The sequence below is a fragment of the Schistocerca cancellata genome, chromosome 3 (assembly GCF_023864275.1).
Source record: "Schistocerca cancellata isolate TAMUIC-IGC-003103 chromosome 3, iqSchCanc2.1, whole genome shotgun sequence".
Lineage (NCBI taxonomy): Eukaryota > Metazoa > Arthropoda > Insecta > Orthoptera > Acrididae > Schistocerca > Schistocerca cancellata.
Window position 1 is genome coordinate 228,190,301 of NC_064628.1, and position 19,083 is coordinate 228,209,383.

Here is a 19,083-nt window from a genome sequence, read left to right on the forward strand (position 1 = left end):
GTATTCACTTCCTTCTGCATCTCCATCTATACTATGCAAACCATCACAATGTGCATAGCAGAGGGTACATCCCACTGTACAAATTATTTGGGTTTCTTCACATTTCGTTCTATAATGGAATTTCCTATTCCTAAAAGTATTAGAGAAGTGAGAAGCTTCCTTGGATTATCTTCTTATTACCGGTGTTTTATCAAAGACTTTTGTATCAAAGCCAGGCCACTCCAAGAGTTGTTAAAAGCCAATGCTAAATTTATCTGGGGTGGTGCTCGACAAGATTCTTTCAATGTGCTGCAAAAAGCTCCGACCAACTGACCCTGTACTTGGTCTGTATGATTAGAGAGCACCTATAGAACTACACACAGATGCCAGTGGGTATGGGATTGGTGCTGTCCTGGTGCAAATTTCGGATGGAAAAGAGAAGGTTATAGCCTATGCTTCTAGGACACTTACAAAAGCTGTTACGATAGGATCTGCAAGGGATTTTTCTGGCCAGGTTTATTTAGGAGTGTCCGTCACTATGTGTCGTACTGTCGAGTGTGCCAAAGGAGAGAGGCAGTTCCTCAGAAACCACGTAGCCGACTCATACCAATTCCACAAGCCGAAACACCTTCCCAGTCTGTTGGGATTGACCTCCTCAGATGATTTCCAACATCTGCTAGTGGCAAAATAGATGGATTATTATTTGCACTGATTATCTGACAAGCTATGCTATTACAAAAGCGGTGAAAACAGCCGAAGTATTTGATGTAGCCATATTCATCGTAGAAGACATTGTATTAAAACACAGTGCCCCCAGGTCTTTAATTACGGATCGAGGGAAAGTTTTTCAATAGAATCTTGTGACAGAGATAAACCGTCGGTGCAACATTACTCATCACATAATGACTGCCTATCATCCGCAAACTATTGGGCTTACTGAACGCCTTAATAAGACCTTGGCCAACATGCTATCACTGTTGAGCAGAGCAACTGGGATTAGGTGCTACCTTTCATGACGTTTGCCTACAATACTGCCAAACAAGACACGACAGGATTTACGCCATTTTCCCTGGTGCATGAGTGTGAGGTGACGACGACGATTGACACTGTGTTTCTATTACATCCTTATGACATGGACGACGACTACATAGGAAACTCGGCAGTTAGCTCGACTCCACACACTGCAGGCTCAAAAAAACGATCGCCAAAGGTATGGCGCGAGCCACCGCCCTGTTGTCCACCAGCCTGGTGACCTTGTCTGGATCTTCACTCCTGTTCGGTAGCTTGGTCTCTCTGAGAAGCTCCTCAGGCGCTACTTTGGACCTTATAAGGTTGTAAGATAGTTGTCTGATGTTACTTATGAAATTGAAGATTTCGACCCTGACACAAGACAACGAAAGATCAGAGATACGGTCCACGTCCTTCGAATGAAGCCCTATAAGGATCCTGCAGCCCAGAGTAAATTCGAAGCTCCAGCGACAGGCAACAAGCAGAAAGATGAAGGAGAGTGTAGCAGCAAAAGAAATTTAAAGAAGATCACTTCCAGGGCGAGAATCAGTCATCAGGAGTTGGAGTATGTAGAACCGATGACTCGTTCCCGGACTAGGAGGATGTAACACAGAGACGCTGTTCCCTTGAGGAGGGAGCAATGTTGCATAAGACGCTGAGTAGCACCCTGGTGTAGTGATTATGATACTAAACTGTTGCATGGAGGGTTATGAGTTCATACAATTTTAATTTCTATATTTGGTTTGAGTACATTCTAGAACTATCCACAAATGTCAAGAATCATTGTACTAGAATGTTCTGTAGCCATATATATAGTGTATGTGTTCTGCTGGACGGAGGCAGTTCGCTCCGTGCTCTTGTATGTGCATGTGCTGAATAAACCTTCATTAAGTGAAGTTAGTGGTAGTCATTCATCTAATTACACCTTCTTCTACATGACAATATTACAGTCATAGGGTACTACATTCTTCTGTTTTGTGAAGTCACAATTTTACATTTCTGAGTGTTTAAAGCACATTATCAATCTTTGCACCATTTTGAATTATTATCAAGATCTGACTGAATATTTATGCAGATTCTTTCAGACATCGTCTGCAAAAAGTCTGAGGTTACTGTTAATATAGACTGCAAGGTCACTAACACACACGGTGAACAGCAAGGGTCCCAACACATTTCCCTGAGGCACAGCTGAATTACTTCTACACCTGATGATGGCTCTCCATCCAAGATAACATGCCGTTTCCTCCGTACCAGAAGGCCTTCAATCCAGTCACAAATTTTACTGGATACCCCAAATCATACATTTGACAGTAGATATAGGTGTTGTACTGAGTCAGATGCTTTTCGGAAATCAAGAAATACTGCGTCTACTTGACTGCCTTGATCCAAAGCTTTCAGTATGTCATGTGAGAAAAGTACAAGTTGTGGTTTCACGTGAGCGATGTTTTCGGAATCCATGCTGGTTGATATTGAGGTGGTCATTCTGCTCAAGATACCTTATTATTACAGACTGCATTATATGCATCATAAAAACCTTAAAATATCCGTGAAAAATGCTTAAAAATACTCGAAAAGTGTCGAAATATGCAAGCTCAAATAATAAAAAAATGTGGTAGTTACTGTGTGCGTTATATCTCAAAGTTGAACGTGTGCATTATATCTCATACACATTATGAGGAAGAGCGCCAACCACGCAAAAAATCAGTACATTTAGAATGCTGATTCCATTTTCTGAATACTTTGTGGGATTATTTTCTAAAAATTTGTAAAATGAGGACACATACAGTGTTTCAAGAATTGTTCCTTCTTTGCTATTGTTGCCAGTATCAAGGAGATGGGATGTGAGTTAGTCGATATGTTAAGGACCAACTTCGAGATATATCGCTTGCAGAGGGGCACACTCAAAAACTCCATAGTATTTTATTTAAAAATAAGCATACAATCATGAAATCTGTTGAACAGCATTAACTTTTAATTAATTCGTTCAGCACCAAACTTTGAGTTTCAAGCTTTTTAATACTTGCAGGTATATGAGAAAAATGAGTGCTAATCACAGCAATGCCTTTTTTAATAACGGAATCATTAAAAGCTTCCTTGCATGGCCAAACTGCCAAAGTCTCTGCACTATCTAAGTCATTCACTACTCCTCTAATGGCCTCGAAATGTTGATTGTAAAACAACACAGCTTCGATCCATGTACCCCAAGAGTTACCACTGGTTTGGGAGGTAAAGGCACATTTGGTAGTTTTTCTTTGTAGGTCTTGATGTGACCAGGAGCCTTTAGAAACACTTTCTTTGTGGATGAAATCAGTTTATTTGCATTCACAAACATGGAACAGACTTCTTCAGCAAGGCAGTGTACTCCATGAGGAAAGCACGTCACTTGACTCAAATTGGGATAAAATACTCAGAGGGCTTTTCCTGCTTTGATCATATAGGGGGCAGCACCTGAAATAAACAACACATCCTTTCATCTGCAGAAGATTCTGGACATATTTTTCTAATACCCTCATTCACAAATTTGGGGATCGTAAAATGATTTATTTTTTCAAGTTATTTGCAGGCAGCTAAACAGAAAAAAGACTGCTATTCTTTTAAAGCGCCAACAATTAAATTTGCAATGTAATGGCCACAAGCATCTGTAGATTCATCAACTGAAATCCAGATAATGCTGTTCTTGAGTTCATTGCGTATTTCTTCCAGAACATTTACGTAAATTGTCGGTATTTAATTTTTACACATTGTTGATTCATTTGGCATATTTTGATTTAAGCAATATTTGCACAGGAAGCCTTTGAGGGTAGAGTTTGTGAGTTTGTGAAGACAGATATTGCTTGCAGTAAATGCTTCACATAGGTCCATGATAAACAGACTTTTTTGGTTACCTTTGGACAAATCCCTGGTGTTGCAACTCTCTGTTGAAAGATGTTGTAGTCATGGTCCTTTCTACTGCATTCCTGCAGTATGAAGACTTGTCTTGACATGCTGGTCTATTTGAAACTTTTTTTTTTTGCAAAAAGCATTTTTCTCACAAGCTCGACACTATAAAATAATTCCGTAGTATGTAAATGTTCCAGGATGATCAGCTATCTACAATAGATGTTTCTTTTTCAGATGGCACGGCATACAACACGTTACACACTACACGTCATAAAGAAGTTCAGCTGTGTGACGTGCGACTAAAAGCTTGCGCAGTTTAATTTAATTGTTGCCAACACGTTCAGTATGACAGTGGGTGGGGGCACAGGAGCAAAAGCATTGACTCTGCCTGTTCTTGTTCCTCTTCTATAGTGATTTTGCTAGGCAGTGGCCTCTCTACATCTAATCTAGCTCGAGCTAGACACCGCCCATCTAAATTTTTAAAATACTGTAAACATAGAGTGAAAATATGCATCACTAGTTTTTAGTCAAAATATGCAATAACCGGTGAAAAGGAGCCAATATGCAGCATGCAAATGCATATAATCCAGTCTCTAATTGTTATGTTTGAGCTCAGAATTTGTTCTAAGATTCTACAACAAATCGACGTTAGGGATATTGGACAGCGGTTTCATGGATGACTTGTACCACACTACTTATAGACAGGTGTCACCTGTGCTTTTTTTTAAAGAACTGGGCACTGTTTTTTGTTTGAGTGATTCAAGATAGATTATAGTTAGAAGAGGTTTAACTCTGGTGTAACTTAAGAGTAGAATCTGATAGGGATTCCATTGGACCCTGAAGCTTTGTTCGGCTTTAACGATTTCAGCTGTTTCTCAACACCACTGACACTAATACTTATTTCGTTCATCATTTCAGTGGTACGAGGATTAAGTTGGAGCAATTCTCCTGGGTTTTCCTTTGTAAAAGAACATTTGAAAATGGAGTCAAGTGTTTCACCTTTTGCTTTACTGCCCTCAGTTTCAGGTCTCGTTTCAAAGGACTAGATACTAACTTCGATGCCACTAATAGCCTTTACATACGATCAGAATTTCTGTGGGTTTTGTGAAATTCATTTGACAGTATTCTGCTACAGTAGTAACTGAACGCATAATGTATTGTTCTCTTGACAAGCCAAACACGTTCTATATCTGTAGCCCTACACTTCGTTTTACACTTATTATGCAGTAATCTCTGTTTCTTTACAGTGACTGTATAACATGGAGATTCACTCACATTGTGAACTGTTCTACTGGGTACATGTCTATCATGTCTATCCAGTGATTGCTCAGTTATTCTTTTAGATTTGAGCCATAGTTCCTCTACATGCACCTGTCCTGTGCTGAAAGTTCAAAGTTCCTCACTGAGGTATGACACCACTGATTTTTTGGTCTAGTTTACTGAACATATGTGTCTTCCTGCTTGTTTTAATTGCCCTTTGTACTTTGGTAATCATTGTCACCACAACTGTCTCGTGGCCACTGATACCAGTTTCGAAGTGGACATCCTCAAAGAGGTCAGGTCTGTTTGTTGCCATTAGATTGAATATATTTTTGTCACAAGCAGTGTACCTACACTGCTCTTGAAATCATTCCTGCATGACTCATATTGTGGCTAGATAAGAGAGAAGGCTGGAAAATATTGCTCAATAATTTTACTACCAAAAATTTTAATAAGGAACAAAACAAAACAAAAATTCACAGTTTAACTTGCATCTTTTACCTACTTTTCTACATAGTAACCAGTGTTCTCAACACATTTCTCCCATCTGGTGCCAATATCGATATGTGCTCTTTGTAGAAGTCTGTTGAGTTGGAGTATAGCCATCTGCAGTTTGCTGATTTCACTTCCGCATCTGTCGTAAAATGTTGCCCGGCCAGGAATTTTTTGATGGGTCCAAACAGATGAAGGTCCAACAGAGCAAGATGAGGATACTGGTGCACCTTCCGCCCAAATTTGGCAATTTCCTCATGAAAAGGAGCAGCAACGTTGAAGCGAACGTTGTCATGAAGAAGTTTGACACCGTCAGCACATTAATGTTATGGCGTTCGTCACAAGACACGACGCAACTTAACCGAAGTTTTTTTTCCACGCAGGGGAACCAGTGGGTTTCCACTCTTTAGAGGTCTGCTTGGTGTAGGCCTAAATCTCATCACCAGTGACGATTCCTTTCAGAAAGTCAGTCCTGTCTGTAGCATAATGCATTAAGTGATCCAAGCTTGTCATCATTCACTAGCCCTTGTGATTGTCTGTCGGGTTCTTAGACATCCAGTGAGCACAAACTTTACGAAATTTCAGTGTTTAATGAACAATATCATACACTGTACAATAGGAAATGTTGAACTGCTGCAATAAGGTTTGCAGTTGTACACGTCAGTTCTTCAAAATTACTGCCTCAGTGGCTCCAGCATTCTACGGGGCTGCAGTTGTTACCGCCTACCTGGACCCTGATAAGTCACTAAGGTTCAGACTGCCCTATTAGAACAACACCCACCACCTGGAGACATTGTTACGATCCGTACAGATGTCCCCAAACATGCTACACATGTCCTTGTGAATTTCACTTTGTTTATGCCCTTTGGCCCACAAATATTGAACTGCACTTCGCTGCTCTTCACAAGTTGATGATGGTAACATGTGTGCCATGTTTGTTTTGTAATTGAGGAGTCTCTCGCTAGAGTTACACATGAAAACAAAATACCCACTGTTGCACAAACTTCAAACTGTATTTTCATGACATTTCACCACTCCAGTTGCAGTACCAGGGGAGAAAAAAATTATTGTGCATTACTTTCCGATCCTTCCTCGCATGATGTAAACATGAAAAATGTGATAGCCGAATGTAGACTGTTGCATGTTTTTTGTACACCCTGTCCATGATGTAGTCATTAGTCACTTCACTAATAACTAGCAGTTTGCATCTCTGAATAACCAAAGCAATACGGTGTTGCTTCATAAACATATATCAACAGTATAAAATTGGTCTTCTCTGTGGACATGCCCACAAGGCTTCATAGCTTCATACAGTTGTCACCACACACACAGATTCATCTTTGGGGACTAAAACTGTGACCTACTGGGTTAAAATACCTTTTCTCAGTCGATTGCACTGTGATTTTTGGCAAATATTCCCCAAAAAGTAATTAAGTTTGTTCTTCATGCTAAGTTTGGTGAACAAATTACTAAGAAAGTCTAGACTTGTAATGGTGGGTGGATGATCCTTTACTCTTGACTAATTTTAAAATATGTGCAGATGGGCAATGCCATATTTGATTTTCTCTCTCTGAAAGTGAGTTCCATGTGCTTTAACTTTGGTGAGAGATATTGAGAAGTAATATCAATGGTGTGAGCTTAGTGCACTGAACATTTCATAAACATTAAACAGTAGTCATGTGACAAAAATAGGATATCATTGTTTACATTTGGAGATAAGACCAAAACTTTAATATTGCACATATTTTCCTGTTCATGTGTGTTTGTAAAGTAGCAGCAGTGGTGGTGATTTATGAATGAAAACTGAAATTGGTCAGAGGAGGGAGTACCACAAAGGTCAAATTATAGTTGCCATATTAGCAAGAGATCCTGATTATTATTGAGGCACCGTGCAATGAATGTACAAAATTGTGAGGCAAATTTATGTGACTGAGTGACTTTATATTTGAGACAAGTCATGCATAAATTGAGTAGTGTGGGTGTGTATTGTAATCTGTTGAATACATGTACATTTTAAGCAGTTTTCACCTGCGGGTATGCTTTGTGGGACAGTCGGTTATTGCCCGTGTTTGTTTTAAAGTACTCACAATAGGAAACTGTGTCTGAATACCTATGATATGGAGAACGTGTGTGTGTGTGTGTGTATGTGTGTGTGTGTGTGTGTGTGTGTGTGTGTGATATATATATATAAAGAGAAAGATGATGAGACTTACCAAACAAAAGCGCTGGCAGGTCGATAGACACACAAACATGCACACAAAATTCAAGCTTTCGCAACAAACGGTTGCTTCGTCAGGAAAGAGGGAATGAGGATCACCCTGTGGCTAAACATGCCTTGGTGCACGGCCAGCATATCTTGGCACAGTGTTACACCGTCCGGGTTATCTGGATACTTCCCACCAACACCAGCCTGTCAGAACTCCGGAGATGGGAACTTGCCCTTCAGCATATCCTCTCTTCTCGCTATCCGCCAGGCCTCAATCTCCGCTAATTTCTAATTTCAATTTGCCGCCACTCATACCTCACCTGTCTTTCAACATCATCTTTGCCTCTGTACTTCCGCCTCGACTGACATCTCTGCCTAAACTCTTTGCCTTTACAAATGTCTGCTTGTGTCTGTGTATATGCGAATGGATACGTGTGTGTGTGCGCGAGTGTATACCTGTCCTTTTTTCCCCCTAAGGTAAGTCTTTCCGCTCCCGGGATTGGAATGACTCCTTACCCTCTCCCTTAAAACCCACATCCTTTTGTCTTTCCCTCTCCTTCCCTCTTTCCTGATGAGGCAACCGTTGGTTGCGAAAGCTAGAATTTTGTGTGTATGTTTGTGTTTGTTTGTGTGTCTATCGACCTGCCAGCACTTTTGTTTGGTAAGTCTCATCATCTTTCTTTTTAGATATATTTTTTCCACGTGGAATGTTTCCCTCTATTATATTCATATCATTAATTTGAACCCAACAGTTACGTTTGTTATTGTCACTGTTACATTTCGAAGTCTTTTCTGTCGTCTTATTTCCTCCTTCTGTTTTTGCCAGTAGTTTCACCTTGTATTCACCTTCTCCTTTCTACCATAATCCACTATACAATTTTATCCCGCCGATATATACTCAATAATACGTAACCCACTTCCAAACCATAACAAAAAAAAATTTTTTACGCTTTCAACACTACCGCTGCTATTAAATCCACCGTTTCTAGTTCACAAACAGTTCCTTTCAGCTATTAAACAACCTTTTCGGCTAGTTTTAATAACTCTTGCTTTATTTCCATTTCCGTTTTTCTCACATCACCGATCATTTTTAGCCGCTTCCCACAGGTTTTAACGTCATTATTTCTTCATCAGACAATTGTTAGCCTCATTTCCATAATCTGCCACCACCATACCACTCCTTTTAATACATCCTCACATAGTTTTCTCGAAATTTTCCCGAATTTCTCCACCCTTTAACATGTTTTGGCGGCAACACAACCACCTAACCTTTATCCACATCGTTATCTACCTACACAAGTTCACCACAGGATCAACATAGCCCAGCTCTAACCAACCCTTTTTCGCCTTTTTTCACACCAGATCTCCATTTGCTTTCTACTTCACCTTTATCTCTCTCCATATATTTTTATATTTATTTTCATTTTCATTTCAGCCTCATGTTACACTTTCCACCTTCTAGTACCATGTCACCCTCACAACACCTCCACAATGACCCCATTAAGTTTTATTTACATTCCCTCCGCAAACATGCCTTCGCCCTAGCCAGATTACACTCCCATATTTTATTTTCTCAGGCTTGTCTGACATTTGGCATCACCCCCAAAGGCCTCACACTTAAAGTTCCCATCTCTGGCTGCAACCCTTCTTTTCATCAGTCCCTATACCAGCTCCAAACTGAACAATCCATTGCCCTCACCCACCTAATCCTTCACCTACACATCAACTCAGCCAATGAACACACCCGTCAACTCCTATCCTTAATAAAAGTCCTCAATCTTTCCTCTCCCAAATCCACACCGGCTGTTCAGAGCATCCTCCTACAGGCCAACCGCAAATTAGAACAGAATGCCACCCTCCACCTTAAAAAACTATCCAATCTCCTGGTTTCCCACCTCCGGAAAGGCAACTCACTCACCCTTCACAACCTTTCCAGCTAACCTCAACCTCCTCTCATTGCACACAAACCCAGTCTCTCCCATCTACTCAATCTCCCACTTCCAGCTCCACTCCCTCCAAAACCTCAAAATTCCAATCAACACAATCTGGAGCCACAACACCCCAATTCAGTAGTTAACCTTTCCTCCAAACCTCTCTCCCAATCCGAAACCTCTGTCCTATCCAAAGGCCTCACCTTCAGCCCCACTCCCAGATTTAACCAAACAGCCCTTGTCAAAGATTTACTGTCCTACACCCGTACTCTCTGCTGGAAATATCACTTTGCCACGAAGAAAAATGGTCCTAATTCCACTCCTAATGATCCAAATCCCCAAGACACTATCCAAATTGAACCCTGCCTGGAACAGTTCCATCTTCCGTCACAGCGGAACCCACCTCCTCTTCCTCAAAATCACCCTCTCCTAACCTTCCAGAAATTTCTGACTTCCAGCCTTGCCTCTCAATCCTCCTTAAAAAACCTTAATCCTACTCCCAACATCAGCACTGCTGAAGCCCAGGCTATCCGTGATCTGAAGGCTGACCAATCCATCGTCATTCTTCCGGTGGACAAGGGTTCCACGACTGTGGTACTTGATCGTCAGGAGTATGTGGCTGAGGGACTGCGTCAGCTTTCAGACAACACTACTTACAAAGTTTGCCATGGTAATACCATTCCCCTACCTTCTTCCTAAAATTCACAAACCCAATCATCCCGGCCGTCCCATTGTAGCTGGTTACCAAGCCCCAACAGAACGCATCTCTGCCTACGTAGATAAACACCTTCAACCCATCACATGCAGTCTCCCATCCTTCATCAAAGACACCAACCACTTTCTCGAACGCCTGGAATCCCTACCCAGTCTGTTACCCCCAGAAACCATCCTTGTAACCATTGATGCCACTTCCTTATACACAAATATTCCGCATGTCCAGGGCCTCGCTGCGATGGAGCACTTCCTTTCACGCCGATCACCTGCCACCCTACCTAAAACCTCTTTCCTCATTACTTTAGCCAGCTTCATCCTGACCCACAACTTCTTCACTTTTGAAGGCCAGACATACCAACAATTAAGGGGAAAAGCCATCGGTACCAGGATGGCCCCCTCGTACGCCAACCTATTCATGGGTTGCTTAGAGGAAGCCTTCTTGGTTAACCAGGCCTGCCAACCCAAAGATTGGTACAGATTTATTGATGACATTTTCATGATCTGGACTCACAGTGAAGAAGAACTCCAGAATTTCCTCTCCAAGCTCAACTCCTTTGGTTCCATCAGATTCACCTGGTCCTACTCTAAATCCCATGCCACTTTCCTTGACGTTGACCTCCACCTGTCCAATGGCCAGCTTCACACGTCCGTCCACATCAAACCCACCAACAAGCAACAGTACCTCCATTACGACAGCTGCAACCCATTCCACATCAAACGGTCCCTTCCCTACAGCCTAGGTCTTCGTGGCAAACGAATCTGCTCCACTCTGGAATCCCTGAAGCATTACACCAACAACCTGACAACAGCTTTCGCATCCCGCAGCTACCCTCCCGACCTGGTACAGTAGCAAATAACCAGAGCCACTTCCTCATCCTCTCAAACCCAGAACCTCCCACAGAAGAACCACAAAAGTGCCCCACTTGTGACAGGATACTTTCCGGGACTGGATCAGATTCTGAATGTGGCTCTCCAGCAGGGATATGACTTCCTCAAATCCTGCCCTGAAATGAGATCCATCCTTCATGAAATCCTCCCCACTCCACCAAGAGTGTCTTTCCGCCGTCCATCTAACCTTCGTAACCTCTTAGTTCATCCCTATGAAATCCCCAAACCACCTTCCCTACCCTCTGGCTCCTACCCTTGTAACCGCCCCCGGTGTAAAACCTGTCCCATGCACCCTCCCACCACCATCTACTCCAGTCCTGTAACCAGGAGGGTGTACACAACCAAAGGCAGAGCCAAGTGTGAAAGCACCCATGTGATCTACCAACTGACCTGCCTACACTGTGATGCATTCTATGTGGGAATGACCAGCAACAAACTGTCCATTCGCATGAATGGACACAGGCAGACAGTGTTTGTTGGTAATGAGGACCACCCTGTGGCTAAACATGCCTTGGTGCACGGCCAGCACATCTTGGCACAGTGTTACACCGTCCGGGTTATCTGGATACTTCCCACTAACACCAACCTATCCGAACCTCGGAGATGGGAACTTGCTCTTCAATATATCCTCTCTTCCCGTTATCCACCAGGCCTCAATCTCCACTAATTTCAAGTTGCCGCCACTCATACCTCACCTGTCATTCAACAACATCTTTGCCTCTGCACTTCTGCCTCAACTGACATCTCTGCCCGAACTCTTGACCGAGCGGGGTGGCGCAGTGGTTAGACACTGGACTCGCATTCGGGAGGACGACGGTTCAATCCCGCGTCCGGCCATCCTGATTTAGGTTTTCCGTGATTTCCCTAAATCACTCCAGGCAAATGCCGGGATGGTTCCTCTGAAAGGGCACGGCCGACTTCCTTCCCTAATCCGATGAGACCAATGACCACGCTGTCTGGTCTCCTTCCACAAACCAACCAACCAACCCGAACTCTTGTCTTTAAATATGTCTGCTTTTGTGTGTGTGTGTGTGTGTGTGTGTGTGTGTGTGTGTGTTTGTGTGTGTGCGCGCGCACGAGTGTATACTCGTCCTTTTTTCCCCCTAAAGTAAGTCTTTCTGCTCCCGGGATTGGAATGACTCCTTACCCTCTCCCTTAAAACCCAAATCCTTTTGTCTTTCCCTCTCCTTCCTTCTTTCCTGACGAGGCAACCGCTGGTTGCGAAAGCTAGAATTTTGTGTGTATGTTTGTGTTTGTTTGTGTGTCTATCGACCTGCCAGCGCTTTTGTTTGGTAAGTCTCATCATCTTTCTTTTTAGATATATTTTTCCCATGTGGAACGTTTCCCTCTATTATATATATACCGTAATTGTGATGAAAGATGTAATATCTGACACCATACATAGTTCCACCCTTAAAATATTTCAGTACACAATAAATCACTATTTTGCTGCATGTCATGGCTCCAAATTCAATGTTTTCCAGGATGCTTTCACTTTAGTGTTCTAGGAAGCCATTTCAAAATGCTGCCACAGCATAATTTGTTTAAATTGAGATTCAACAAAGCCGTAAATGTAGGCAAGTGACTTCTCAGCTGTGGCATTGGTCGCAAACAAGCAGAATGCCTCTCTATTTCGCCCTTCAGAGATTTAAACCAGGTTCGTTTCAGATATTTGATGGGAACAAATATTCTATTCTGAGCGTCTGAGTGCTCAATAATAGATATCTTCATTCTATGCTGAGAGCACAATAAACTTACCAACATCTTGACTGCAGATAATAGTGATACGATATAGGTACGTAGTATTTATTATTGAATGCTTTGTGTAGTAAAGATGCAGAAAAATAAGCAGAAGAAGACGCGCTCTTCAAATGCCTCCATAGCAGAAATAATTTCTGGCTGGAAATTAACTTAGGCTACTATAAAGACGTAATTGAAGGTAAAGAAAATTGTGGAAAAGGGTTGCCATTAGCTTTAATTAATGATAGATAGAAACAAACTGTAACTGGAAAAGTTTAAAATTGTGTTATATAACGAACAGAAAAAGACCTAGACATCTTTCGTGCTTTACAGTTATCTCATGTTAGTTCTATTTATTGCACAGTAATTTCATTCACTCGGAACCTCAAGACTAAATTGTTGATTATTTAATTCTAAAAATAGGTTTGCTGTGTGTCAGAACATGCCGAGGTCATTGGAATTCATTGCCATCCTCAGTACACACATTGAAATAATGATACCTCACAATTAAATGAAAACAAACAATAAACACCACATGATAAAATAAGTGTAAGCAGTTATGAGACATGATTGGATGTCAGTATAACTTCATACATGTACACACCATCAGTAGGCACGTAAGTGTTAAGAGTTGCAATTCTATATGACATCTAGGACAGACACTAAGAATGCATTAGTATTGTTTGTTTTTAGTGTTGTTAACAGGTCTGGTAGTATATATAAGGGGCATGAACAGCATCAGATGTTAAGTGCTGAGGTGTAGCTAGTGGCTTGCAGTCTGCACCATATACCAGCTCTGTCGTGGTGACAAAACTTCCTACATTCTCTGACAAGAGTTTTAAAAAAAATCAGGAGAGGATGCAGTGGTGGTGCAACGTAACACTGACAAGTGGGCTCATGCTGTCAAGTTCTTTTTAAATTTGACTTTATTTTGTAAACACCTAAGTAGCATCACATACCCTCTCAGCCCATTAAGTTTCATTTCGTTTCCTCCTCCTCCTTTTGGATACTTCATTTGTTTTGGCAGGCAGTGTAATTCTCAGCAGCTAAGGTTCCTGAGACAGATTACTGTCTGCTGCAGTGGATCAGAATGCTGTGAAAACAGCAAGAAGCCTATTCAGGCAGTATGGCTTCAAAACATAATGTTGTCATGATTAACTTCCTGACAAAGTTCAAATCAAACACGTCATTCTTAGGCCTTAGGCAGTGTGGCGCATTTGTCTATGAAAACAGACTGTGGCATTCATCAGATTTGCAGCTTTCTTCCGAGCATGATGCAAACATAGGAACTGTTGGTCTCAGACTTAGGCTGTTTCCTGTGTGGACAAATTTTCAGTAGTTAGAAAGCCATCATTACTCATTGTTAAAGAAACATATCGACATCAAAACTTGCAGAGGAATATATTTCCATATTCTGCTAACTGATTGATAAAGAAGCCACTGCTGATTGACCTACATGTACTTACTATTCCAGTTCATCTACACACGAGGCTGTCATAACAGTTTACACTTGATGTGGTCAAGAGTGTGTGGTTACTGTGTTAGAGACTGGCTGGTGTTGAAATGCGCACACTTATTTTTCACTACAAATAGTTCAAAACTTCTCTTTCATACTCTTACACTAAATGTCTATGAAATGCTTAGCTTTATTTATGAGTTGTCACCAAAACTTCTTATGGGAGCGCTTATTATCTGCACTCGTTACGTAGATCACTGATAATTTCCTTAATGTAACTTTACAGAGTGAAAAAAGAATTATTTCAATCGCCAGCAGTGTTGGAGTAGCACATTCGCATATTTGCTTAAAATGTTTTTGTTGAGAAAAACTTGTTTACTTGTTTTAAACCTCTGTCTGTGTAAAATGAAATAAATAAATTCCATTGCCAAGTTGTGAAGGGACAACTGCAATTGAATTTTGGGAAATTATACTTCCTTCTTCAATGAGAGAGAGCCATCTGTTCTTCAACAAACAAGGAAGACAGGTTTCCTTCTAATTCTTCATTTTTCTCTCTTGACTTTGATTTATTGAATTTTTTGACTAGATATGTTTTTAAGAATGTTTTTCTCTTCCTATATGTACTGGATGATAACAAACCAGTTTGAAAACTCAGCTTCCATTTGTAACTGTGGACCTGCTATCACATTTCATTTTGAAGTGAGGGCAATTAGCCATTTTACATTATTTTAATTCTTAATATTTTATATGTAGATTAGTTAATTACAATATTTTAATATTTGTGAATTCTTTTTCAGAATATCAGCTAGTAGCCTTTATATCACACATGGGTACATCATCAATGGTGGGTCACTATGTGTGTCATATCCTACGTGATGGGCAGTGGGTGATTTACAATGACAATAAAGTGGCTCGTTCTGAAAACCCTCCAAAGGAACTTGGATACTTGTATCTTTACAAGCGTTTGTGATTTAAAACTTGAAATACTGAAGTCAATAGTGAAACTCCATTCCTATCGTCACATGTTTAATAAAAGTGTGCATGCTGACAAGTTTTTTAAAATGTTGCCTGCATTTTATTTTATTACTGCCAAATACTCAACTAGTAAGTCTGTATTTAATACTGAGGAATGTGCTGTTACTTATTTATGAACTTTTGTACTTTGCTGGCAAATGAGAATAGCCAATATCCATTTGCTCACTCAAAATATTATTTAACTGCTCACAGTATTAGTACTAGATTATATTACTGAATTCAGATGTGTACAGAGCAGTAAACAAATACACAATATAAATTTTTGTGAATTTAACAAATATGGTTATCTGAATAACAACAATAAACTGTTTTAAAAGTTACATTATGTTTTCTTAAAAACGTGTCATTTATTTGATTCTGTGTTAATTACAGAGTTTTTTAAAGAAATTAAAACAGTATTCATAAAGTAATCATATATTTCAGAAACATTTCCAAAAAAACTTATGTATGTTAATAATGAATTGTTTAAGCTGTTTATATTAGAAGTAACAAGACATGTATGTAACACATTGAAATGTAATTGACATTTCAAATAGAATTGTAAGACCTCCTGTGCACCATATTATCGGAACATTTATATGGAAACATTACACCTGCTAGTAACAGGTCTGTGACACTTTTAAGCCCATTGATGCAGGGTGTGAAAACACTGCAAATAACATATGGCACAAAACAGAACGATGCCACCCACCAAGAAATGAATATGAGCACTATGAACCAGAATGCACCATTAACAAATTCACCAGTGCCTGCACCCATTGCCTGCAAAGAGAAGAAATATCATGTTAACTATTTGTATGATGAAAATAATTAATGCTGTTTTGATTTTAATAACTACAATGTTTTGTGTTTACTGGGACTGCTATAATCCCTTTTAATCACTATCACATTCTTGCTTATTATACATCCATTGTGTTCCTTATGCAAGTAAGTAGACATCAGTTGTCATGTGATACTGGCAGTTCAGAATTTAAGTCCCCTCCCCACAAATTTTAATTAAATGAGTTTTGTCCTACAAAACATACAAAGCAAATCAATAGTGTACTGTGTCACGTTGGGAAGTGAGTAATAATCCTCGATAAATTGTTCTGCTAGCTTGTTGTCACAGATGATTGATTGTAACTGGGTATTATTGAATCCAGCTGACACCTGTGTTCTAAAATGCAGTCAATTTTCCCTCTTCAGCAAACTTGGGGAGAACAAGTAACAATTTTCATCAAAAAGCCAGACACCCAAGAACATGTCTGTGACCCTACAGATTGCTGGTTGGATGCACAATGCCAGTTCAGCAGGTGTACTGGGTGGGGTGGCAGTTGTCGGATGAGATGAGTAGAGAAGAAGAGAGGTGGGAGGAAGGTAGGGTGTTGGGGGTGGGTAGTTAGTGGCTTGGAGGGAGACAGTTGGTTTGTTGGCTAGCGTTTCAGGAAGGAGGTGTGGCAATTGTACAGGCTAAGAGTGTGATGCAGGGGTACTGAAGACAGTGGGGAGCTGTGTATGATGAAGGTAACATGAAGATATATAGCAGAAGGGTATGGTAAGGCATAGCAAGAGGAAACTGTTGGGTAGAGGAGTAACAGAGGGTTAATGGAGACATGGGAGCAAAGGAAGTGTTGCAAGGATAACTCTCGTCTGTGTGTGTGTGTGTGTGTGTGTGTGTTTGTGTGTTTGTGTGTGTGTGTGTGTGTGTTGGGGGGGGGGGGGGGGGGTGCTGGAGGAAAGGGTCCAGATGGTCCATGTTGTGAAGTGGTCATTGAACTTGAGCATGTTATGCTCGGATGCATATTGTGCCATTGGATGGTCAACTTTGTTGTTGGCCACAGTTTGTTGATGCCAATCATGTTGGCAAACAGCTGTTTGGTTTCATACCAACATAAAAAGTTGTGTAGTGACTGCAGCAGAGATTGTATATGACACAGCTACTTTATGACTGCCTCTATAAAGGGATAGGACTGGGCTAGGAAGAATTGGGTGGGTGAATTGGGCAGGTTTTCCATCTGGATGTTCCACAGGGATATGTTTCCTGTCACAAGGGATTGGAAGTTTTTAATAGGGATAGATAAGGTGTTTTATAGGTTGACTGGTGACGGAATACCATTTGGAACGAATATCATATGGGACGGACTGATAAAAACAGTTTTAGAGGGTTATGTAGAAGGGAAAAGGAAGCGAGGAAGGAAGAGATTCCAGATACTGGATGACATGGTGGACGGTGCAACATACAGCAGCCTTAAGAAGGAAGCAATGGATCGCAGAAAATGGAGAGGCAAAGGACCTGCTAATATAGCAGATAACTGATGATGATGATGATGATGATGATGATGATCATCATCATCATCATCATCATCATCATCATCATCATCATCATATGGGTAGGGATGTGTCTCATTTCAGGGCTTGATGATAGTTGATAAGCTCTGGCAAAGCATATGGTTGTGTTGTTCCAATTCAGGTTGATATTTCGTATGGGGCAATCTACTTTGTACCTAATTCTCGTGTGTGTGGGGGGGGATTACGAGTGTGTGAGGAAGTTTGTTTGTGGTCTGTCAAGGCCTTCATGAGACCTTCAACGTACTGGGCAAGGGAGTTCTCATGTGTTGTCCACAGGTGGAGAAGTTGCATGGGAGAAATCTTTGATGTGGAGGGGGTGACAGTTGTCGAAATTGCAGGTACTGTTGGTGGTTAGTGGATTTAGTACAGACAGAGGTATTGATGGAGCCATCAGAGGTGTGGATGTCAGGACAGTGGTACATTGAGCTGAGTAGGACCAGCTGAAGTGGATGGGGGAGAGGCTGTTGAGGTTCTGGTGGTATGAGGATTGTGTGCCTGGGCCTGAGTCTAAATCATGAAGATGTCATCAATGAATCTAACAAGACAAAGGGTTTGGGGTTTTGAGAAACCAGGAATGTTTCCTCTAGGTAGCCCGCAAAAAGGCTGGTATGTAGGTTTGCACAGTGTGGTCAGTCTGAAAACCATGCAAGGGTGTAGCAGGGTAGGTTTCACTCAGAAATAATTGTAGAGCAAAAACATTCGATATGTTGTGACGTTTCCGATTTAAGTTAGCCAATTAGGGGATCATGTTGCAGATTTGAGCAGCCTGCCAGAGACATTATTGCCGAATGTGTTCTTCATTCGGTTTACTCAAATCAAAAAAGAGTGATAAAAAAAATGGACATTCAATGGTAGAAAGGAACCAACAGTTCAACGTCTTGTGTGCTACCATCTGTGCTGTGAGAATAGCTGACATTAGTGGTACCAGTTTGTGAGGCAGAATTGTATCTGTTAGTTATTCGACCATATTTTTAAATCTTATTTACAGAATTGATTTTGTTGAAAGTGTTGAACATTTACCTGCGAATTTACATGGAAAAGGTGTGATATGGTGACTGAAGCAGGCTTGATGCACACTTCTCACAGTAGTGAAGGTAGTGGTGACATGGTGTGTCTTTTGGTATTCCTTCAAATTATGCTTATATGCATCAAGAAGCCCACATAAT

The 19,083-nt window shown here is 40.9% G+C and overlaps 1 protein-coding gene across 1 annotated transcript in view; it reads left to right on the forward strand.

The window, feature by feature from the left end:
* The window catches only part of LOC126174856 (ubiquitin carboxyl-terminal hydrolase 5), a 166,475-nt gene extending 150,566 nt beyond the window's left edge, over nt 1-15,909 (forward strand). Inside the window, exon 14 of the mRNA XM_049921253.1 lies at nt 15,352-15,909. Within this exon, the coding sequence (XP_049777210.1) occupies nt 15,352-15,524 (173 nt within the window). The 3' untranslated portion in view covers nt 15,525-15,909. The remainder of the gene's footprint in view (nt 1-15,351) is intronic.
* Nucleotides 15,910-19,083: the final 3,174 nt, after the last annotated feature.